General features: G+C 35.6%; 1 protein-coding gene across 2 annotated transcripts; it reads left to right on the top strand.

The window, feature by feature from the left end:
* The first annotated feature begins 1233 nt into the window (after positions 1 to 1233).
* LOC121418871 (uncharacterized protein C1orf198 homolog) lies at positions 1234 to 24302 on the top strand. Of its 2 annotated transcripts, XM_041613056.1 has the most exons (4): positions 1234 to 1647; positions 7916 to 7966; positions 16473 to 17183; positions 19170 to 24302. In XM_041613056.1, exons 1-4 carry the CDS (start codon positions 1321 to 1323, stop codon positions 19242 to 19244), a joined length of 1164 nt encoding a protein of 387 aa, XP_041468990.1. In that variant the 5' UTR covers positions 1234 to 1320; the 3' UTR covers positions 19245 to 24302. The 2 variants fall into 2 exon arrangements, with proteins under 2 accessions (XP_041468990.1, XP_041468991.1); XM_041613057.1 differs by lacking the exon at positions 7916 to 7966 and having other exon boundaries at positions 1236 to 1647.
* Positions 24303 to 24653: the final 351 nt, after the last annotated feature.

Genomic DNA, 24653 nt, shown 5'->3' with positions numbered 1-24653 from the left:
CCGCCCATGCCAAGATGTGCACGACTTATATGTGATAATATAGCCATCTATATTACTTTTTTATATTAAATCTGAGTTTGATGACATTTTCAGTGTTGTGCTTTTGGGATTTCTTTCACTTTTTTATTCAAACCAGCCTATTGTTGAAGTGGACTTGTCCTTTAATTCGGGATGGGTTCTTATTGCATTCCATTTATTACAATTTTTACGCTCCCCCAACCTCTCCGCTCTCACTCGATTTTTTTTAAGCCCCAAAACATGTGAATAGGCCCATAGGCCTACCTGTACTTTTCAAAGAGCTTGAGGCTCAGGCCAGTTTTCATCTGTTCGTTTATATATTGTTTTTCCCATTGCTGATTCACCTGATCAAATCAGTCGGTTCACATGACCCTATATAGCCTACACTAACTCTAGTATTTCTTTAAAGATTTATGTCCCGAAATTTCACAATACCATGATAAAAAAAAGAAAACAAAATAAAAAGTAAAGCAATAACAATTGCATTCTTTGATTTGGTCATCAAACTATTACTGAAAGTGTGTTTTATAGCACAGGGGCGGCGGAACGTATTTTCGTATGGAGGGGTGGGGGGGGGGCAAAGGTAACATACCTTGGCTAGAGGTTATCTGCTCGGAATTCCAGAAAATTACGGTGACTGGCGTCCATTTCGAGGCCATTTTGGAAAAAAACATAAATTTTAAAAAAAAATTCAAAAGCAAAACTTGCCCCAGGGTGGGACAGGACGAAGCTTCGTCTACGGCAGTGAAAATTTTCTTTACGGCCCATTTTTCACGATTTTCTAGATTCTAGAAGAGCGTGAAAAAAAGGGGAGGACTCGCCCCGCTCTTCCTGGCTAGAAAAGAAACCTGTGAAGGACTGCATTTAGTGACTCATGAATAGGATACATATCTCACCAATCGGATAATGCTGGCGCGAAGCATGAGCCGAAATAAACGGTGATATTCCAGCCTATAAAATTGTGTTTTACTTCAAAAGGGAGTTTCATTTGGAAAAAGGGCATTTTCGGTTTTGAAAAATAGCACTTTTTTCCTTCGGGGATTGTTTTTTTTTTGGGGGGGGGTCACTTCCGCCGTCCCTGTTGTAGTTTGCATTTTTGGCTGTGATTGTAAATTAGTATACATGTAGGCCTAGTGGCCTGCAATTTTTGCACCCCCTGTCAAGATTTTTTTTTTTGAGATACCGTACCGTAGACTACGAAGACGTGATTTTCCAGCTTCATTCAGCTCAGCTCAGCTTCAACTTATAACAAGAACTCCGCTTCTTTTCTGCACGAAAAAAATTCAATAATTTAGATCCAAAATGACTAATCAAACTATGGAAGAGATTTGTGACGATTATTTTGCATCGATGAATCCAATAGCTTACAAAATTATAGAAGAAAAGAGGAAATGCATGGAGAAAAACAGGAGGAATTGGGAGAGATTGACGCAAGCTGAAAAGGACTCACTCCTCGACGAGTGGTTTATTGACCCCGATTTAAAAATTAGGTATGAAATTCGTCTTCAGGGCCAACTCCTAAGCAATAAAGATGCCCCGCCGGAAAGTTTTCCGCGGCTGAATATCCAAGGAGGAACGAAGACTGTCCAATATACTGAGCATGAGGATGGGTCGCAAAGCAAAGGAAATGTAAGTTTGATTTTTAATATTGCCCTGGGATTTTTTTTATTTAGGCCAGGTGATATGACGGAACGGGAAACGCTTGCGACCCGAAACTCCCCGGCCCGCGCACTTCCGGGTTCCGAATGATCATCGCAACGCTGCGGCGGTACGGTAGAGAGAGTGACAGAAAATAATTTCATAATCGTACGCTCTAAACTTTCCAACATCCTTCCAAAAAGGAACTTGAATAGAAAGATGATGAAAAATTGTCAAAATACCTTTTTAAAGTCTTTATATTCTCAAAATAATAAAATGTGTTCAAAATAACTTTTTAGTTACTGTTTTTATCATGTAGGCCTACAGTAGAGGTAGCCTGGGGCGTTTTGGGGAGTGAAAGTTATATACTGTACGTATGGAGTCACTCCCCACTAACGCCTGGGTTTCCTCCCTATACTTCCCCACATACGGGTACAAAACCAGAAACTTTTGCCCCCGAGAATTCTACTTTCCATCTAAAAGATCTAGCCCTAAAACATGTACATGGGGTCCAACTTCATTTCCAACATTTCAGCGATATTGATTTCATTTTTAAAGAAGAATTCATTAAAAAAACGAGAGATTTGTTTTGAAAAGATGGAAAGAGCTTACTTCCGTGTTTACGTCGCCATCTTGATTTCTTTGTCTTCCGCTTGGCGACAGCACGCAAATCGCTGGATTTGCGTGCTGTCGCCAAGCAGAAGACAAAGAAATCAAGATGGCGACGTAAACACGGAAGTAAGCTCTTTCCATCTTTTCAAAACAAATCTCTCGTTTTTTTAATGAATTCTTCTTTAAAAATGAAATCAATATCGCTGAAATGTTGGAAATGAAGTTGGACCCCATGTACATGTTTTAGGGCTAGATCTTTTAGAGGGAAAGTAGAATTCTCGGGGGCGAAAGTTTCTGGTTTTGTACCCGTATGTGGGGAAGTATAGGGAGGAAACCCAGGCGTTAGTGGGGAGTGACTCCATACGTACAGTATATAACTTTCACTCCCAAAACGCCCCAGGCTAAGTAGAGGCACACGGCCAATATGGGAGACTCTCCAATGGGAGACAATCTCCCACATTGGAGACTTGCTTTGCAAAAGGACAAAAGAAACAACACCAACAATAAAAGCATAATTTTTTCCACCCAAAATTTTGTCTCGCTGAGATCAGATGCCCATTTGCTTTGTGTGTGGATGACAACAAAAATCCTTATCAAAGTAGACGGTGAATTTTTAAAGTAGACGGTGAAAAGGTGTAAATTTTCATGAGGAATCTGCTTTTCACATATTTATTTGCCGCCAAGGTAATCCTTTTGCCGCAAATTATGTAAACAAAGGAAATTAGGCTCCAAAACTGGAGACTCTCTGAAATTGGATACCCAAATTATTTACAAAAGTCTCTGATATTGGAGATAATCTCCCACATTGGAGACAGTCTACAATATTGGCCGTGCGCCTCTACTGATATATTGTTTTCTCAAATTTTATAGACCTAACATTCACAAAGTTAGTTCTAGTCATAGAAAATACAATACATGTCCAGAAATACGATACCTTTTTCAAGTGACCAAAATATTTCACATGCAAAGAGGGGTGAGATTGGAAGCTGGTATTGTATAAATGAAATACAATTTCAGCAACATTTTTAGAAAAGTCTATTCATATTTTGTAGGTACCGGTACCGGTATTTGTGTATTTATAATTTATGGTGAAAGTTTGGTGAATTTTATGAGAATAAATGACATATATTTGATATAATCGAATTCATGAAAAGTGTTTGGTAATACAATCCACTACTATACATAATCCAACTTTTAGCCCTCAGCACCAGAATAACAGTCAAAGCCCCCGATCGCGAAATTCGGAAAAGCGGTGGGCATATTGTTTATCGACCTCAAAATGTGACCGAAAGATTTGCCATGTCATTTGCAAACAATTTCCAGTAGGGAAATTTTAATAAGTGCAGAATACCCCGCATGTCGAAATCATGAATGATTGATGTGACCAATGACCTACGATGTGATCAGATGTAGGAACAATATTGGTCTTCAATTGAACATGATATTAAATTCAACATGTTCCCAACGATGCCAACGTTGTGATATATGAATACCAAGCCACTTGATGTATTAGAACGAGACATTCATTGTTGAACATATATGATACCAATCCCTTTTTTTATTGTTAAAAATGAGACATTACATAATTACAAGATTCTTTTCTATTGTTCAGAACAAGACATTACATAATCAATGATTTGAAATTGAATATGCTCCCAACAAGACAACGCTGTGAGATTGAATGCCAATCCACTTTTAAGATTGGAACGAGGCATAACGAGAATCTCTTTTAGTGTTTAGAACGAGACATTACATGATCAACAATTTTTAATTGAACATGCTCCCAACGAGCCAACGATGTGATTGTGAGACTGAACATGCTCCAACGACGTCAACAATGTGAGACTGAACATGATCCCAACGAGCCAACAATGCCAACGCTGTGAGATTGAAAGCCAATCAACTTTTAACTAGATGCCAATCCAAGTGCGCATGCGTATAGGCTCGCCAGCACTCTACCAATCTTCACATCATAGATCTTTGGCCCGCCAATATTGTAGCAGTGAAATGTGCGGGGTATTCTGCAGTTAAGCGGGGAAGGTTGCTTGAAGTTGGCAGGTGAAAAACTGCACTAGCGCCAAAATATTTTCATTCATTTTATTTTCATTTTGGTCAAATTACATCTTACCCTGGCACTGGCTTATCATGCATTTGTAGGTGTTTGGTGGGATCATTATTTTCTTCTGCAGGTGTATAGTAATAAATTTAAACTAAACAACAGATGTGTGACTGGAAATTACAGCTTTCCGTATTAAGGCATAACCAATGATGATCATTTACTGAAATTTTTCCAGCTTTTTCACTTTTTTCGCCTTCAGGCCTTTTCCCATCTTCCTGTTTGTGACTTCTTAATAGTCTTCATTCTAATCTTTCTTTTTTAAAGTTAAGCAACTTTCTTCAATTTGCCATCATTTTCCTCCTTTTGAAGCCTCTTCTTCTTTTTTTTTTCTGTCAAAGTCCCACCCCCCCCCCCCTTCTTCCTTTCTGTACCAATGTATAGACCTACAGGCTACATTATACACAACAGCTAATAGATTGACAACTTCTGTTACATAGATATTTGGTGCTGCTACTTAAGTTCTACACTGTATATCTCCTATGTACATTTTTAACACAAACTTCAAAATCCACTACAGTACATCCTAGAAAACAAAACACAATTTACACAGATACATGTACATGTCTGTAAAGTGTAAAGCTTAGGTGCTCCTTTTTTTATTAAAAAAAGCAAACAAACGTACAGGCTTACTCTATGCATAAAATAGTGTGATTGAGTAAAAATTATTCAAATAAAGTCCTAGGTACCAACAATGCAGGACTTACATGAATTTCAAAGAGAAAATACTAATAAAGTTTATTGTCTGCCCTTTGATTATGAATCAGGAAAAATGAATAAGGAATAAAAAGAAGTAATGCATGCAAGCCATGCAAATCCAATTCAATAAAAAATTTATTCCTGCTCTTCATATACATGTAGCATCTCATCATGCACTTTACAGAATACCGAATGCATGGTTGATCGTCAGCAAAGCAGAGTGTGAAGGAAAAGGAAAATTCAAAACTCTGTTTTCTGTTATTGCAGTCAGCCTAGCACTCAGCTAACTGAACATGTCTTTGATTTGTAAAATTTTTGAACTGGAAGGATAACCTCAAATATAAGTCTTTATCATTTCTCCATTTTCCTTGGATTACATACATGTACATTGTAAAGTGTAGGAGCCTATAGAAGGGCCAAAAATGAACTTTCCAGAAATGTGATTTAGATACTGCCAACCAGATTAATTTTGTTAACTACATGTACTCTTCATTTTAAAAGCATGAATGCATATTACAAGTTAAAAGAGGACCTACATGTAGCTTTGTGTCATTAGGTGGGTTCAGACCGCCTCAAAAGTTTGTTCTAGGTATTTTGCAAATGTGAAAGCAAATTATGTGTAATCTCCCCGAAAGAAAATTCAGAAAACTTTCGCGGGGATTTTGCTGAGGTCGCAGGTATTTTGGCAATGAGAAAGCAAATTATGGGAACTTCAGCACAGCGTGTAGTAGGGCTTGGGTGCCGTGGGTGGCTGTTGAGTTAGCGACTTTGAATCTCATGCCTTGCTACATGTACATGTAGCTTGTTTATCAGACGGTATACTGCGCATGCTTGTAACTTCAGGAATTTATCCCGAAGGGTATATTTCAGGGCAGTGTGAATGTGGGAATAATTAACGGGTATTAACTTGCCTGAAAAAAAGTTCTTGTAATTAAACAGAGATTCTTGTGATCGAGGCAGTTTGAGTTCCACCTAGCGTTTATGATAATTCTCAAATCCTTTTTTTCCTGGCATGCACTGACTACTTACATATACATGTAATAACAATAATAATAGGCATTTATATAGCGCCATCTGTCTAGATATATTCTATTCCGAGGCGCGTTGTTATTATTATTACCCCGGCTTTAGCTTGAGCTGCCTTTCAGCACTCATGCATTTAAGGAATTAATCTTGCCGGGTACCCATTCACCCATTACTATATACCGGTAGGCCTACTCCTTACTTTCTTCATTATTGGAAACACTGGAGTATAGATGGGTGGGGACAAATTTTTCAAGACCAAGCAAGAAAAAAAGAGAAAAGGACAGGGGAGGGTGAAATATGATATAAGTTTCTGAATATGTCAACATATATCACAAAATTTGATTTTGGTAATAAAAATGTCAAAATTGGTCACTCAATTTGCTCGCTTGCAACTTTTGGTAAATTTTACGCGATACGCCATATATATCCCCCTTGAATTGTTTTGCACATTACATACACAGTACACCACTGATTAGAAAGCTTACATGTAGTTTTCATTGAACATTAACTTTGAACAAAAATGGTTTAAATGGGATGAGACCATTAATATGTAAGCAAATAACTAAAAAGTATTTCATCAAAATCATGTAAGTTAAAGAAGTTGTATTTACAACACTTTAATTAAAGTTTCATTTTCAGTGTTCCTAAAAACAGTGAAATACACACCCTAGTCAGTATGCAAATAAGGGAACCAATGGCTACCTTTTATTTTCATATGAAATATTTTTCAATTTTACCTTTCTATTGGAAACAAGTTTTAATTCCTCCTTGAATACATGTATATGTGTAGTGGAAATTGTTCAACTTATTGCGAATCATTTATTAAAGGTGTTTCTTTATTGTCAAATCTGCTAAAATTGAAATATTCATCACATGTATGACATCAATTCTTTCATTATAGTATGTTACCCAATACCTATGTTATGCGTAATTATTTTATTTAAAAAAAAACTTTAATCTTCATAGCTTTCTTCAATTACATTTACATCTACAGGTATCTTATTTTGATGAAATTTTCAGTGTTCTGCTTGTTTGATAAAGTTCAAACCAACTTTTGTTGGGTTGGACTTGTCCTTAAAGGTCAAGTCCACCTCAGAAAAATGTTGATTTTAATCAATAAAGAAAAATCATACAAGCACAATGCTGAAAATCTCATTAAAAATTATGACATTTCGAAGTTTCGCTTATTTTCAACAAAATAATTATATGAACGAGCCAGTTACATCCAAATGAGAGATTCGGTGATGTCACTCACTATTTCTTTTGTTTTTTATTGTTTGAATTATACAATATTTCAATTTTTACGAATTTGACAATTAGGACCTCCTTGCCTGAAGCACAAAATGTTAAAATAACGGAATTCCACATGTTCAGGGAGGAATGAAACTTCATTTCAAATGACAATGACGAGAAAATAAAAATATTTCATATCATAAAATACAAAAGAAATAGTGAGTGATGTCATCAGTTCCTCATTTGCATACCGACCGAGATGTGCGTATTAAACTGTTTTGTACACTGAAGCGAAACTTTAAAATGCCATAACTTTCTTATTTTACATCCGATTTTGATGAAATTTTCAGTGTTATGCTTGTTGAATTTTTCTCTTTTTATTGAAATCAAGTTTTTGTTGGGGTGGACTTATCCTTTAAAAGATAGTACTAAAAAAAATTGAGATATATATGCATAATAATGTATGTTTTGTTATTTTCTTACTTCTATATTGTATGATGTAGATTTTGAAATACTTTTTTTATGTACCCTGTAGCTGCAGGTTCATTTTCTTCCTTAATTTTTCTCTCTCAGACAATTACATGGAAGGATGAGTTTTCAGGGCCCTTCTTATGGGAGACTAAGGTTTGTTGCCTGTCTGGAGTGATTGACTGACGCTTTAGTGCTTGTTGTCCACCTATTATCCTTCTTTGCATGCACCTCTACCCTGTTCACACTTAAAACAGGGAGTTTAGAGAACCTGCTATAAACCAACATTGGTATGAAGCAGGCTCTCAAGCTCCCTGTGTGAAGGAAGATGTACATGTACATGTAGATGCTCAAGTTTACATTAACAGTTTTGAACCTTTTCCAAGTTCCAAGTTTCCACAGATTTTTCCTGGTTGTTAAAAAAATGAGAGCAGTTGAGATGGGCACTCATCTACCCAAAGTAATCACATTCACGGCCTTGAGTTAATCTCAGCCTACATGTACATGTACAGCAAGTGGTATTGTACTTGCAAATTTCAACAACTGCAGAACTCTAAATTAACTTCAAATGACTTAATTGTATAAATTCATGAGTTGTTAGTGTGAACAGGGTCTTGGATAAATCAGGATTAGATTACTAACCATTCTTCCTTTCATACACTGCATTGCTTATCCTTTCATTTACTGTACATATAGCCTTATTTCTTCCTTGAAACCAGGGTTGAAAGTTGAAACAATAAGGAACTAGACGAGAAGATGCAGAAGGGAGCCTGAGCCAAACTAGCTTATGATTGTCACGTCTCAGCACCCCTTTTCTTTTGCTCTTTAATAGACCTCAATTACAAATTTATTGTTTATCTACATGTACCATTGAATTTTTTTTTTCTTTGTTTTTTTTTTTTTGTTTTTTTTTTTGTTTACAGTCAGCTTAATAAAGAAAATCTGTATGTCCATGTACAGTACATGTACATTAGCTTTGTGTGTGTGCGGGTGAGTGTGTTTGTGTGGGGAGGGGATGTAAAGCTCTACAGATGTATTTATTTAAGAATAAATTTGGAACAATGATGGACTTCCTACAGTGTCTACAGTGTAGATTTAGTTCTTTGCTCACAGATTCATATTTTCTATAGATAAAGTGATGAAAGGGGAAATTTTTAATTTTTCAATAAGTTATTTGAAACTATTTGGTTATGGCTATATGCATTTCCATCTAAAAACTTGACCGTCCTGTCTTTTCAAATACTTTATACTGGCAGTGATAAAATAGTGGTTTGATTAAACATTACAAAAAAAAAATTAGTTCAGAGAAACTTTATGAAGTAGGCAGAATGTTGAACAAAATAATCATGAATTCAGATTTTATATTCAGATGGGGGGGGGGGGGTTGCATCCAAAAAGTGTGCAGTGTTTTTCACACCCTCCCATGTACATTTCCAGCACCAGCCCTTTCTTGTACACTGAACACCATGTACATGTAGTGAACATTTATTACAGAAATTGTAAATATGTAGTGTAGAAGAGGTATGTAGAACTTCACATTAGTGATAACTTTATGATTTTATCAACATGCATGTCTGTACATTTTCACCATCTGCATGGTATTGACATTGTCAACATTAGACTGTGCTGGTTTTAATTTTGCATCTTCAGTGTATGTGTTTTTGTTTTTGTTCTTTTTTTTAGTTGATCCAGTACTTTACACATTCTCATCGTAAAATTGTTGAATGCATGCAATTTGAATATGTACTTTGTAAATCACGTACCACAACCCTTTTTCAAATATGCAGTACACCTGCATGCACTGTAGACATGTTCAAGTAGGAAACACAAACACTGTAGAGCCTTAATATCAAAAGGTAATATTTCCATGTTCAGAATAATGTATTTCAGTATACTGCAAATATTTAATAATATTATTTAAATTAATTAGAGAAACATGTACTCTACAAGTATTGATGAAGGTTTGACAAAACTTAAACCAAAAAAAAATATATTTTTAGATACATATTACTTTATGATTTTTATGAGAGTTATCTTTGTTTATAAGAGTTTTTTTTATTTGGATATGCTATCAGCTCCCTCATTATACTGAAAGTGAACATATCATAATTGAATTACCATCAGAATCAGAAAGAACAAGGAATTACATTGTCAACATGATACATATTTCTGGAGTAAATTTACATTAATTATTTCCAAAATATAACAAAAAGCATTAATACCGGTAACATAAACCTCATCTATTATGCTTCAGATAAAATCTAAATCAATCATGTTTGTGAAGTGAATGTACTTCTACATGTACATGTAATTGTGGATAAGCTACATGTTTATAAAAGATTTTGTTATCCAGCTAATCCCCGTCACACATGTACTGTATGTTCATAGTACATGTACTTGAAATGGGAGAAAGCAATTTAGACCAAGGAATCTGCTTTTTAAAGAACTTGTTGAGAAACTCTTTGCAAAAACCATGAGTTTTTTCCCAAGGGGGGGAGTCAGATATATTTTGCTGTACACATGTGCTCATACATTCGTAATTCCGAAGCTTCATAATTCCGAAGGTTCGTCAATCCGAAAACGAAATAAGGTTCGTAATTCCGAAGGTTCGTCAATCCGAAAACGAAATAAGGTTCGTAATTCCGAAGGTTCGTTAATCCGAAAACGAAATAAGGTTCGTAATTCCGAAGGTTCGTTAATCTGAAAACAAAATGAGGTTCGTAATTCCGAAGGTTCGTCAATTCGAAAACGAAATAAGGTTTGTTAATCCGAAAACGAAATAAGGTTCGTTAATCCGATAAACGAAATAAGGTTCGTAATTCCGAAGGTTCGTCAATCCGAAAACGAAATAAGGTTCGTTAATCCGAAAATTAAATAAGGTTCGTATTTCCGAAAATGAAAATTATTCATTTTGGTAACAAAAAACAGTGTTGTCATTACAAGATTACACGATATTATGCAATGATAGTAATAACGATCAATGATACATGCCTGTGTTGTGGCTAAAAGTATGTATTTCATTAAGAATAGGCTCCCTGATCAAGCATATATAGGCTAATTTCGATTTTATCTGAGCAATTGCTGCCTAAGCAAATGGTTTAAAGATGCAGGGGATCAAGTGTGTTGGTCGCGTGCGTGTAACCTCTAGATAATAGGATTTGTATTGGAGGGGATGTCATTTTTAATAACAGCTTCTGCTGGTAATAAAAATAATACTTATAATGATCCTTGTGAGATGCTGAAAGCGCGAATCGCAAGCTCAAACTAGTAGACATTTCATGTAACAAGACGTGAACTTAAATATTCTGAGCATTTTTGTAATCGTGAGAAAGATGTGTATCTTTCTTAAGAATTAACTTGAGGGAGAGCTGTAATTTGTTTATATACTGACCTGGGCCTGTTGCATAAAACTTTTTACCTGAGAAAACTCAGGTTGTTTTTACCGGAGTTTTTGCCCTGTGCTAAAGTCAATGGCGGAAATCAAACTAACCTTAGTTTTCAGTTTTCTCAGGTAAAAAGTTTTATGCAACAGGCTTCTAAGTAATCTTTTAAGGACTGCATTTAGTGACTCATGAATAGAATATATATCTCACGAACTAAATAATGAGAGCGCGAACCCAAGCTTAAAATTTGTGATATTCCACCTGAACACTGGACATTTTATACTTTTTTGTAACCAGGGATAGAATGAGTTCCTCAATAAACAATACCTGATGCGAGCGAGAAACGTGGTCCAAACTTTTCTGATTTTCCAACCTGAAAGCTGGACATTCTAAGCATTCTTGTAAAAAATATAATAATAGCTGGGAGAACAGTTTTCAGAACTGAGTGGCTTCCCATGGGTAAATAATATCTGTATCATTATTATCATCATTATCATTCTAGGCCTACATTAAATTTCCAAAAATTTGAGCACGTGATTCGCTCGCAACATCTCACAAGGATGCCCTTTTAACAGTAATTGACCAAAAAGACGAATTTTACATCTTCAGATTTGATTTCTTTCCCCCCAAACCGCTTGCTCGCTACGCTCGCAGAAATGAAACGTAAATATATAATTTATCAATCAGTGATCACTTAAAAATTTTTGCTCAATTCAATTACTACAAAACACACAACCTCTTTACACAGATGATAATCTCATGGTGAAAATATATGTTTGCACCAAATTGCCCCTATTGGCCCCTTTTTTGGCTTTGCCCCCCCCCCCCAGGAAAATATGTCCCGCCGCCACTGGTTGAAACACGCATCGTCTTCATGGCTAACTGCAAAAACTTCTTAAAATGTCTCCTTTAGATCAGGTCAGAGCTTATATAATTAAAATTTCTGTTTGCGCTTCTTGTTCGCAGTTATTATCTAAATTTATTTACATAGGTATCTCGTTTTGAAGATCACAAACATAATTGCCCATCATATTAAAAAAATATATAGCTCGCGCTCGCATTATTTGAAAAGGGTTTATCACGTTATTACATATTTACTTTATTTTATAAGTATAAAGCTAATTATTGACTGTTAGGACTACCCTTTCAAAGAAACAAACAAAAATCAACTTTAAGCTGCCGATTGAGGAAAATATGGCTGAAAAATATTCCCCCCCCCCCCTATTTGAAGAAAGTTGGATCCGCCGGGAGGGAGGGAGGCAGGGGGCACTTGCACCCCAAAAATGAAATAAAAAACAGGGAAATGAATATTTTCCAAAATGGGAAAGTTCCTTTTTCAAAAATAAATATGCCGTTTTTCGTGTTTTTTTCGAAATAAAATACTCTTTTTAAAGTATACAAGTTAAGTTTTCATGAAGGCTGGAATATTGCAAATTTTCAGCTTGCGCTTCGCACTCTCATTTGATTGGTGAAATATGCATCCTAAAGAGGTCACTAAATGCTTTCTTTAACAGGTTCCTTTTCTGGTCAGTATGTTTAAGCTCGCGTTTTGCGCTCGTGTTATTTTTTTAGTTAGACTCACATATTTCTAATGACAGCAGAAATCTGCTCGGATTTTTAAAAACTTATTTTCATTTTTTAGTGAAATACTTCAAAGTTTTAGCTTGTGATTCACGATCGCAACACCTTGCAATAATGCCATTTAAAGAATAATTGACCCTTAAAAACGTTTTACAACTTCACCTTTGAATTTGTTTTACCAAGCCGCTCGCTCATTATACTCTCTCCCGAAAAATAAAGCCTAAATACATGTTTTGCCATAATAAGAAATCACTTCAAAAAAGGTTTTTCTCTACTTAATCACTATCAAACACACAATGACTTCAAGCAGATGATAATCTTAAGGTTAAAATATCACCAAAGTGTCCACTTTGACGTATGAGTTTAATTTTTTGGCTTTACCCCCAAACAAAAATTCGTTCGGCCACCCTTGCCTTCCCATCCTCAACAATTGAACGGCAACAGTGTCCCCCGCCCCCTCCCCCTTGCCTCTGCCTCTGTTTTCCCGGTTTTTATTTTTCGGATTAACGAACCTTATTTTGTTTTCGGATTAACGAACCTAATTTCGTTTTCGGATTAACGAACCTTCGGAAAAACGAACCTTATTTCGTTTTCGGATTAACGAACCTTCGGAAAAACGAACCTTATTTCGTTTTCGGATTAACGAACCTTCGGAACAACGAACCTTATTTCGTTTTCAGATTAACGAACCTTCGGAATAACGAACCTTATTTCGTTTTCGGATTATCGAACCTTCGGAACAACGAACTTTATTTCGTTTTCGGATTATCGAACCTCGTCCTTCGGAATAACGAACCGTCGGAATAACGCCACAAATGCTCGGATTAACGAACCCTTTTTCGTTTTCGGATTAACAAACATCGAGGTATAGGCAATTTACGTGTTTCGGAATTACGAACCTTCGGAATAAAGAACCTTCGGAACAACGAACCTTATTTCGTTTTCCGATTAATGAACCTTCGGAATAGCGAACCTTATTTCGTTTTCGGATTATCGAACCTCGTCCTTCGGAATAACGAACCGTCGGAATAACGCCACAAATGCTCGGATTAACGAACCCTTTTTCGTTTTCGGATTAACAAACATCGAGGTATAGGCAATTTACGTGTAAAGAACCTTCGGAATTACGAAGCTTCGGAATTACGAAGTGTAACCCACATGTGTGACCAAAAATCATGTTTAAAGGGGTAGGTTTTTTTCAGTTTTGATGCGGGCCCCACGTGCACTTGTTAAGGGTATCAAAAACAGCAATTTTCAAAAAAGGGGTATTTTGATAGATTGGTCAATGGTCAATCGCAGGGTTGACATATTTAGGGTATGTTTTTTTCCAAAGCTTTTTTTTTTTTTAGACTAGCCAAATGTGTTTAGGGTATGCTTTTTTCCCCCAAAGCTTTTTCCCCAGGATCGTATTCTGGCGACAACTTGTTTAGGGGCCAAAACTTGTAAATAAAGCCTGCAAAAAACTTGTTTAGGGGGCTATTTTGCACACAGAGAAACCTGTTTAGGGGGTGTTGGGAAATAATTTGGCCACATGTAAAGCAATACATTTGACTGCCCCCCCCCCCCCCCCCCCCCCCCGTGGGTTATTTCTGTTTTTTATAGATAATTATGTCAAATATATGTGCAAAGTGGCATTTTACATGCATGTTTTCCCTGGATTATTAGGCTTGTACACTAATCCACAAATCAAGGATAAATAAATTGCTCAGTAAATGTGCAGGAAATGAACTTGTCAATGTCATATGAATAGTGCTGAGCCTGGTGTTGAATGTATTGATTTGGTCTTTGCTGTGATCTATCCTTGCGAAAATTTGACAAGTATTAATAAATTTTTAAGTACCGTACCTGTTTGTGAAAAAAGAACTTCTGCTCCTATATTTGTTTCACATTTGTTTGACAACTAACAAAGAAATAAATGCCTCTTTAGTTTGCTGTAAGTTCTTTCTGTGTAATTCCACTTTTGGAATTCTTGTTGCAGTGTTCTGATGAGTATTAACAAGACTTATGGCAATGAGTGTTTTTGTTTTGAGCAGTTGTAATCAAATTAACTAACTACATGTACATGTACAAGTTAAGGGCAAATGGGCAATCCAACCTTGATAATGATGTGTTACAGTACATATACATGTATTGTAAAGTGGAGAACAGGGGGGAAAACAATGTATTAAATGCTTGAAAAAATGGTCAGTAGGATAAGGAAGAAGTTGATTGTTTTGACAAATGACATCCAAGCAAATCTCAAATTTCTAATTTAATGATTCAACCCTTGCAATGTTGTGGATCACTCCTCCTAAATTTTCAAGACTTTAAGAACTTGAACATAATTGCCTTTTACATGTATGCACATTATTATATATTTTGCTTGTAGTAACAAAGGGTTTTTGAACCCCTCAAAGCCAGTAAATTTAATACACATAAATATACTTAGTTTGTCCAAACTTTCATGAAATCTCTTCTCTAATTGTCTGTTTTTCAACTTCGAAACAACTCATAATGAGGGTTGGATTTCCTAATAAGCTTAAATTGCAATTAACTAGAAGGAAAAAAATATGTTCTTGTAAGGCCTACACATGATAAATAAATTTCTATTTTATAAATTGCCTTTACTTCTGATGCAGGGCTGCTTCTTGTGCGATTTTTTTCTTAAAGTCTGCCACTTGGTAACCAAAAAATATATCTGGGCAGAAAAACTGATCAGTTCTCACACTACACGACTGCAATGTACATAATTTGTCGGGATCAATGGATTCATTTGTTTTTTTTTCCCTGTTGCATTGTTATTCTGATGGGAAAGGCTGGTAGGATGTCATTCAAAATTACTCATCCAAATATCACTATTGCATGGCTATTTGACTTTCAATGATAATGATATTCATTAAACTGATCATAAAAAGGGAAATTGTCTACAATTCTCTGTGTACACAGTACCAGCTTTTCTGATAATCTTTAAAACATATAGAGTTGTACAGGCCTTTCAAAAGCTGTTTGAAAAGTTACTCATTCGTTAAATATTTGCTTGGATAAAGTTATTTCCTACTGAAAATTCATGTGTAAAATAACTTTATTTTCATACAACTTCTGCAGATGGTAATAGGTAAACTTTCATCAAAAGTTTTGATGCCTGTATGTTAAGTTTCATAAGTGTATATTTTTCTCTGTCTTGAGGGGGGGGGGTGTTACACCCACAAATATAAGGGGTTTGGGCACTCGTCTTCAAGTACATGTATTAGTCCTTTGAAACATACATATACATGTACATGTAGTAATCATTTGTAGCCCTTTATTACATTAATTATAAAACACTTTGCAAAAATAAATATTTTCTCTTTTAGAGTCAACTCTCTTTGCAATGTTATTTTTTATTTGTTAGATACATGTAAAACATCCCAAAGAATTTGTCACTGCATGTATATTTATTTCATTTGTGTATTCATTTTTTAGGGCATGTCAACAAACAATTTAGATATCACAAGAATAGGATCTTCGACTGTATGGAGCTTAGTGAATATAGTTTCTGTACTCCTGTGCATGTGTGTTGTGCTTTTTGTAAGCCATATCCAATTGGGATGATTTCCACATTTTTCATTGGGTGTCCGTCACCATCCCAATGAGACAAACTTAGAATTCACCATTCTTAGGAGGTTAATATAACATTTTCATGAATTTTCTAACTGTTACTATTTCATTTGCAACCTCAGTGTCAACAGGACCTACCCATGATGTCCCCTGGATCTATCACAGCACAATCAACAAGGAATGGAGAATATCCAGAGAACAGATTCTCTCTCGGTCTTGATGCCAACGATGAGAGCCAGCTCATTGTTAACTCTACAAAGTCCAAGGGGAAGGATGGTAAACGGGCACCGGATCCAGCCGAGAAACCTGACAAGACAAAGCTCAGCAGGAAGGATTCTAAGAAAGAGGAGCGTGCCAAGGAGAAGGAGAGGGCCAGGGAGAAGGAGAACCAGAAGCGAGAGTCTCCTGTCTCCATAGTCCAACAGCAACCGAAGATCGGTCAATCTCCTCTTGCCGATATGAACCAGATCATGATGGACAAGAATGGAAAGGGACCCAAGAAAGACAAGACAGAAAAGGCCAAATCACCAAAGGCCCCTAGAGGACGTGGCTCGGGTAAAGCCTCGCCTAGGAGGGAAGGCAAGAAAGAGAAAAACTTTGACTTGGAGGGGCTCCTGCCTGCATCTGATCCAAAGGAGGAAAGGTCCCTCGAAGGAATCAACTTTTCAATGTCTGGATTGGAGACAACGGAAAGTGATGGACTGTTGTCATCGACCGCAACTACTAGAGGCCTCAGCTCTGGACCTTCGGGATCGGTGCAACATACCCCTGTGCCATCTTCACCACCACCCTCTTCACCTCCTGCTTCAGCAGCAAGTGCTGGAAGTGATCAGGTATGTATTTTGAACACTTTAGACAACAGTCATCATGCCCCAGCATGCAAACTTCACAACAAATGTACATAGAAGTATTTTTTTCTGTTTATTGAATCAACTTGTTATTGTTATAGAGTACCGAAGTGTGACGTCAGTTGCCATGGTGTCATGGCGGGCTGGTTCTCAGCAGTTGCAGCTGCCAATCGTCTGTACACTTTTTTGTGACACTGGTTCGTCTGAATAATATGTTGCAAGTGATCAAATTCCAGTAGCAGCCATTTTCTCCTATGAGAAACACACGCTTTCATTCGGCTGGTCCTTTTGTTTTGAACCAGTCCATCATGACACCATGGCAACTGACGTCATCGCTTCAGTACTCTGTTGGGATGAACTAGGTATTTTAAATAAGTTATTAAATTACTTTATTGAAGTCCTTATTTTTCTTGTCAATTCTTTTTTATAAGATTTTTTTCTCAGAATTCAATTCATTGATTGACTCTTTGGGGATTTACTAATGGATAAAATCAATATTAGGATTCTCTTATTGTACATGTATCTGTAAAAAAGTAATGTTAAAAATGATTTTAGCTTCATGAGATGATCAGTCCCTGGAATATTTTGTAGGCTCATTTGCAATGTCCACAGTAGATTGAAAAAAACATTACATGTCATGTACCCCCAGAGATTTTTTTATTTGAATCAATAGAGAATATCACTGAAAATTTCATCAAATCGGATGTGAAATATATAACAGACATTTTTAACTTCCCCTAATTTAACAGAAAAGTTATGTGCACATCCTGGTTGGTATGGCAATGAGGGGACTGAATTGACTGATGACATCACCCACTAACCATTTCTTTTGTATTTTATTATATGAAATATTCTAATTTATTAATTGCCCTGTGAAACAAAGTTTTATTCCTTCCTGAACATGTAGAATTACCATTGTTCATTTTATGGTTCAGTCAAGTTGGTCCTTATCAAATCTGTAAAAATTGAAATATTGAACAATTTAAACAATAAAAAATAAAAGAAATAGTGAGGGACATCATTGACTCTCTCATTTTAATGTCTCTGAGATACCTGTATGCACATAACTGTTTTATGAAAAATTAGCGAAATTTTAGAACGTCTTATTTTTAAAATTTCCTATTTTACATATGATTTTGATGAAATTTTCAGTGTTATGCCTGTTTTATTTTTCTATATTTATTTTTCTGGGTTAGACTTGGTTTAAAAAAAGGAGGGGGAGTGGAAACTTAATATCTGCTCAAAACTTGATCTTGATAATGTATTACTGTAAGTACTGGTAATAGTCTTATAGCACATATCATGTACCATATCTCAGAGGGTCTTGGAACTGTGATATAATTACCCTGGCCTAGCCTGGCAAACCTTTTACAGCACAAAAAAGTGTAATGATTTAATTACAACAATAATTTTCTTACAATTCTTTGAGAATTGTGGACTTACTACATGATACATGATTATTGCACTATCAAGCTTTATAACAGATTAACTTATAATGTAAGGAAAAGTTTTAATAATTCTAAGTCACTTTGATAAGAAATCCTTATGGTACTTCTAATTACTTGAATTACTTGATAAAGGTAAAGAGTTATACAGGTGTACTTCAGTCACATTTGCTGTATGCCAGCCTTACAGTGAATTGAAAATAGCCATTTTATTCAACCATCTACAATGTACATGTATATGTAGCTGGTACAAAAATGTTAAAAGTGCTGTTTTCAACTTGCCGTAGAGCATTATCTGTTACTTGAATCATTGTTTTTTATTTATACAGTAGAAAGTTGAAACATCCTTTTGCTAATCAATTAGTATTGTAAATGAAAACTTTACAATATCTTCTTGCACACTTCACTTTAGTTGAATCAATTCAAAGAACCCCCCCCCAAAAAAAAAAAAATGTTTGTAATTTCACTTTCATTCCATTCCATAAGTGTATAATTAAATATTTTCCTTCTTTGATTCCATCCATAGGCTACTGCTTCAGAAGGTGGCGGAGGAGCCGAAGGAGAGGAAGGGGCTTCCTTTGATTTCTTATTGTCATGGTAACCAACCATTCACCAGTGGCAGCTAGGACTGGATCAGCTAAGGATTAAAAATATAACATCAGTGGTTATGAAAAGCCATGTAACTTGTAACTTTATCTTTGCCATGATTTGTAATGTACATGTATATGGTTTACGTCTCTATATGAAAAGAATGAACTTGCTGGCTCCAAGTAGTTTTTTTTTTTTTTTTGCTCAATGTGAAATGCCAACAGAGTAGTATCATTTGAAATACATATATAGGCCAAAATGGGTGTTGTAAATGTATTACTGCCTTCCAATGGCATAAGGAAGTAAAAAAATGTATTTGAATTATTAGTATTTTCTTATTGCACTCTTTTAGGGGGTCATATTTGCATTTGTTTTTGCGACACAAAGAAAGAGCATCATTTGTGATGCTTGGACAACTCTTTTTATTGACTGTTGTTACAAGTTCACTGTGGCCAGATGTATGACATCACACAATCTTAGTTCGTGCTGATGGGTTGTTTTTTTTTTCTTTGGATCAGGCATGTTTGCGAGATCTTCAAGGATGTAGAGCTAAATGTCCTTCGTAGATTAAAAAGGAGAATTGTTGAGCCATTTGCTACTAAAGCATCTTTTCCATTTTGGGCATGAACTGCAGATTCTACATAGAGTGTCGAGTGTGCGAGAACAGCCTATTACGTGTACCGTATGTGTATCTCTTGATAAGAGATATATTGTGCAAGATGTAGTATTCCATTGGCATTTGTGTAAATTAGAGATAAATTTTGCTCTTTGGTTGGAAATGTCACATTTTTCACTTGCTTCCTTTTGCCATTAGGCCGATTAAAACAAATAAGTGTATCTCCTGAGGAGAAATCATCAAGGCATATCAAGTTATATAAACAAATTATAAAAGAAAATTGCAAGAGGGGATGAGAAACATTTTTTTTTTTTTGGGGGGGGCCTTTTAGATCAGCGTGGTGTTTTGGCCATGGTGTTGTATTTCTGAATTCTTGCCATTTGTAGACACTTATTAACGGCAATTGTCAGTAGTTATTCAGCTGATTTATGTACAAGAATAGAAGAGTATTATAAAAAAAAAATTATATGAATGTATGCATTATCAGTCATCAAATAATATTGCACTTGCTTTTAGTAGGCATTTTTTTGTTGAAATCTCTGCTGGAGAGAGAAGTTTGGCTCCATGAGTGGCTTCAATCATTAGATATTCATAGATCTGCATTTGTACTGCATGTGGCTATTGCTTCAAGAACTTCTTGAGTACAAATGGGAATTCTGATTGAAGTGGGCCGACCAGGGTGCTCTTCCAAAAAAGCTGTTTGTAAGTAATGCACGATTTCTACACATGGCTGTTGAGCTGATTACGAGTCAAGTTTTCACTGGTATTTAAAAAAAAAAAACAGACCGATGTGTTCATAAACCTCATCAAACTTTTACAAACAACAGTTTGCATTTTGCTTATTAATACAGAGGATTTTTTTAGATCAGATTTCAACTGTAGCTGCAGGGGAATAAAATTGATTGAGAATCTGATATCACCAAAGAAGTGGTCTCCAGTTGCATGTATAAAGTCATCCCGTAACTTCCAAACAACTTCATGAAGCAGTGGCACCCCGTTATATGTTGCATAGTCTGCTCCTCTGTGCACAGGCAGTTGATGTTATTTTTTTTCTGAACTCCCACTTTACTAGGTTAGTTTTGCCCAAGTAATAGAGACAGGGATCTTCAATAGATGGAGGTGCTGCTTTCTCTGTGGTGCTAAGCTGGCAGAGAAGCCATTTAAAGTCTATCCATGGTGTGGCTTGGATAGTAGATACCATACTAGTTGGTAATCAGTCATGTTCTTTGAATCAATGCAAGTGCTACCTGTAATCTTTAGGTATTGTCCAGTAACACAACAGGTGCTATAGATTTCTGGATTACGCCCTCTTCTTTCCTATGCAGTCATGGCTCAAGGGGCTTCAGAATGGAGGTGGACATTGGACCTTTTTGTTGTAAAGATTTGTATTTTTATTAGTTGTGGGGGGGTCATAGGTGTAAGATATCTACAGTATAAAAGAAATGTAGTTTTATTGAAGAGACTGTTATTTTGCTCGTTCTGTACCAGCCCATTTTTTAAACCAACCCTATTCCCATTTCCTTTCCCCTTGAAAGTAAATCTCCAGATTCCAGAGCTGTCTGTTTCATTTTACACAATGCCAATCCTTGAACTGAGTTGTAGAATATAATTAATGCAAAGTGGGGTTTCTTTCTTCATTTTTAATTGAAAGAATATCAAACTTATGGACTTTCTCTTGAGGGGATGTCAAGGTTTCCTTAGTAAGATTGGATGTAGCAGAGAATCAGGAATAAAGATTCCTTTGTTGGAAGAATTGTGTAGGACTGTAAGAAATGGTTGTCTTGAAGGATATTACTCTCTTTTAGACAAACTGAACATGCTCTTTGGTTTATAGGGAAGGGGGTATTTATTGAAGGATTTTGCTGAAGTAACATGGCCACCTTCGGCCTATAAAGAAGATAAGATGGTGGGGTAGTTTATCTGTTTAGCATGCTGTTTTGCAAAATGTGAGTTATCATTTGCATCGATATTAAATCGTTAGATAAATATGTTGTTTGATTTTGTAGAATTGCAGACAGAAGACAGATCATTATCAGTATATTCTGCGTCATAACAAACAATTTGGTTTTGTTGTTGAAAGCAATCCTATTTAAGAGATGGGTCTAATCTCAGGATTATCAACAATGGTCATATCTTAATCCATTTAATCTGATTTAGTATGCTCAGGTACTTTCACACTTCCCCTGTCAAGAAAAGTCACATAAGGCAACAAAATACCTAATGATTATTGTATGTGTTAACACTGACCAGTACATGCAAATTCTCAAAAGATTTAACGTGCGACAATGTGCATGTGCTTGCTGATGTTTTGTGAGATTGAAGTTCTTTTATACTTCTTGTTATTTGTAAATTCCTGTAGCCTATTAAAAGTTCAATTGTTGAGAGGAGAGCACTTCTCTTTCACATTTTCAGGGCTACGTGGCTGTGAGTTGAACAATATGTATGAACAAATTACATTTTTGGATTCCCATTGATTTAACATACATTTTCAAAATTAGGAGAATACATAGTTTCATCATTGGGAAGATGTGACAGCAGATGATCATACTATTTGCAGATTACCTTGATAAAAGATTATTTTGTAGTTCATGTATGTGAGTTGTTTGTAGTAGAATTCGCACTATTTGGAAGTACCCCCATTCTTGTATTCAGTGTAAAAGTGTCCCCAGCCACCCAACTTTTTCTGTATACTGGTAACTGTTAAAATCAAGGCTCAGTTTGCAGTATTTAATGTGAAAGCAGTATGTTTTCTGCTTGCTGTTGGCACTTATCCGAGCTAACCAGTATCAGATTACTCATCTTTCAATTTGCAATGATATATCCAGCCGTAATCTTCAACTGGAAATCAAGAAGAAGCAATTATTGCAATGCAATATTCTTTACATGTACATTTCATACTATTAATAGTTTTGCTATTACTTGCAGGTCTAGGTTTAGACATACATATGCATGAATGTTTTCATATAGTGCAGTATTTATAGTCTACCTGCAATATGATTCTGTTCAATACATTTGTGGTATTAATAAGTACTACAAACCTTCAAATATCAACAATCATATTTTCTTCGGCTCCATTTCCTGAAGCATTATCATTTTTTGTTTGAATAATTTTCAATTTGGAGGAAGTTTGTAATAGATTTTTGCTGAACATTTTCAGCATTCCTATTGTAATTTAATCATGATTTGTGCTTGAAAATATGAGAAACTGACATACGTGCATTTACTACTGCTTATGGTAAGCCATGTATGAAATGTTGTAAGCAATTTTATGGAACACCTTAGATCTATTAGTAATGAGTTTTCATGGTGTGATAGAAAAAAATCAGTCATTTTTTATGGTATTCATGTTTATTGTTTATACAAATGTTCTACCTGTAGTTTCATTGATATCAAAACTTATCAACCACTGATCTGGTTTCATTTGTGAACATAATTCAGTAGATTTTTGCTTGTTTAGGAAATAACCATCAAAACAAGAATCAACAACACAATATTTGTGAAATATGTTGGGGTTTTTAGTGGGATATCATATTCATTTTGTCCCCAAGTACTTGTAAAGTTAATCACACTTTACAACTTCCATTTGAATGGATTATACATTGTAATATATATGCAAATTTATTTAAAGCAGTGCTGATTTAAAGTTAATATTCATTCCTATCCAACTGCAGTCTTTGAATTAGGAATATGATTCCAAACTAATGCAACCAACTTGAATAGCCTACGGTGCAGACACTCCAATTCCCCAAATGTATCAGGTAGTTGGAGTTATAGTCTGTTGAATAGGAGTTAACGATGTGTCAAATCATTGCCAAAAGCTCCAAAAGTTGCTGATTTGGTTGTATTTTATTCAAACATGATGATTTGATTTCATTTTAACTTCATTGGTTATGTGTGGAGTATTCACTTTTGTTATATTTATGTTTAAAATAGAATATATATTTATGTTTAAGACTGAATGTATTCAGGAAGCTCTCTGTGTGCCAAAATATTTATTTATTCATTTATATGTGTGTTTAGTTTGTGAATTTGTTACATCAGCGCTGCAATTTAGCTGTTAGGCACTGTGTATGTGTTTAGATACATCATAATGTCTTGTATTGTTTATGTATTCTCATGTATTAGTTTTATATTTTTCTATTGACTGATTTATTTTTTAGTACCAGTAGGTATAGTGATTTACAAGTATGTGTTGTATTGTATGTTTCGATGCATGTGTCCAAATGTATTCGTTTTCTAGTATCAATAATGTAATATGAGAAGACGCATATTTGAGGAGGGTATGATAAGTAAGAATACAATGCAATTATATCCAGAACAACTCCAGTCTTGTTGACCATTCCATCCACCCCATCTGTGACTCTATTCAGACACTAGACCTGGGGAGTGTTTCATGGCAGGACTTGTCAGACATTTTATCCGACAAGTCCCATTTTATCCGACAGTTACCATAGGAACAGTGCCTCTCAGCCAATCAAAATCATGGAAAGATGTCAGGGGCCCGTTGCAGAAAGAGTTGCAATCAATCGCAACTCTAAAAATCATGCGCAACTTGATTTTTAACCAATCAGCAGCGCGCATTTGGGACTTGCGATTGATTTTTTGGTTTGCGTTTAAACGCAACTCTTTCTGCAACGGGCCCCTGATCTGACAACTTGTCGGATGAAAATATTGATGAAACGCTCCCCTGTAGTACAGGGGCCAGTTTCACAAAAAACTTTTAAATTTGTTAAGGTTACAACCATGATCACAGAGCTCTGGACCCAATCAGAATCAAAGTTTTCATTGTAATTATAATCCAAGTCT

This window comes from Lytechinus variegatus, chromosome 7 (genome assembly GCF_018143015.1).
Source record: "Lytechinus variegatus isolate NC3 chromosome 7, Lvar_3.0, whole genome shotgun sequence".
Lineage (NCBI taxonomy): Eukaryota > Metazoa > Echinodermata > Echinoidea > Temnopleuroida > Toxopneustidae > Lytechinus > Lytechinus variegatus.
Note: the sequence above shows the minus strand (reverse complement) of the source record. Positions and strands in the feature narration are given on the sequence as shown.

What these genes read in the sequence shown, in the direction of transcription:
- LOC121418871 (XM_041613056.1), top strand. Translation starts at nt 1,321, where the DNA reads ATGACTAATCAAACTATGGAAGAGATTTGTGACGATTATTTTGCATCG. An exon ending in CCTTCTTATGGGAGACTAAG is followed by an intron (nt 7,967 to 16,472) that starts GTTTGTTGCCTG and finishes TTGCAACCTCAG; the next exon opens with TGTCAACAGGACCTACCCAT. An exon ending in CAAGTGCTGGAAGTGATCAG is followed by an intron (nt 17,184 to 19,169) that starts GTATGTATTTTG and finishes TTCCATCCATAG; the next exon opens with GCTACTGCTTCAGAAGGTGG.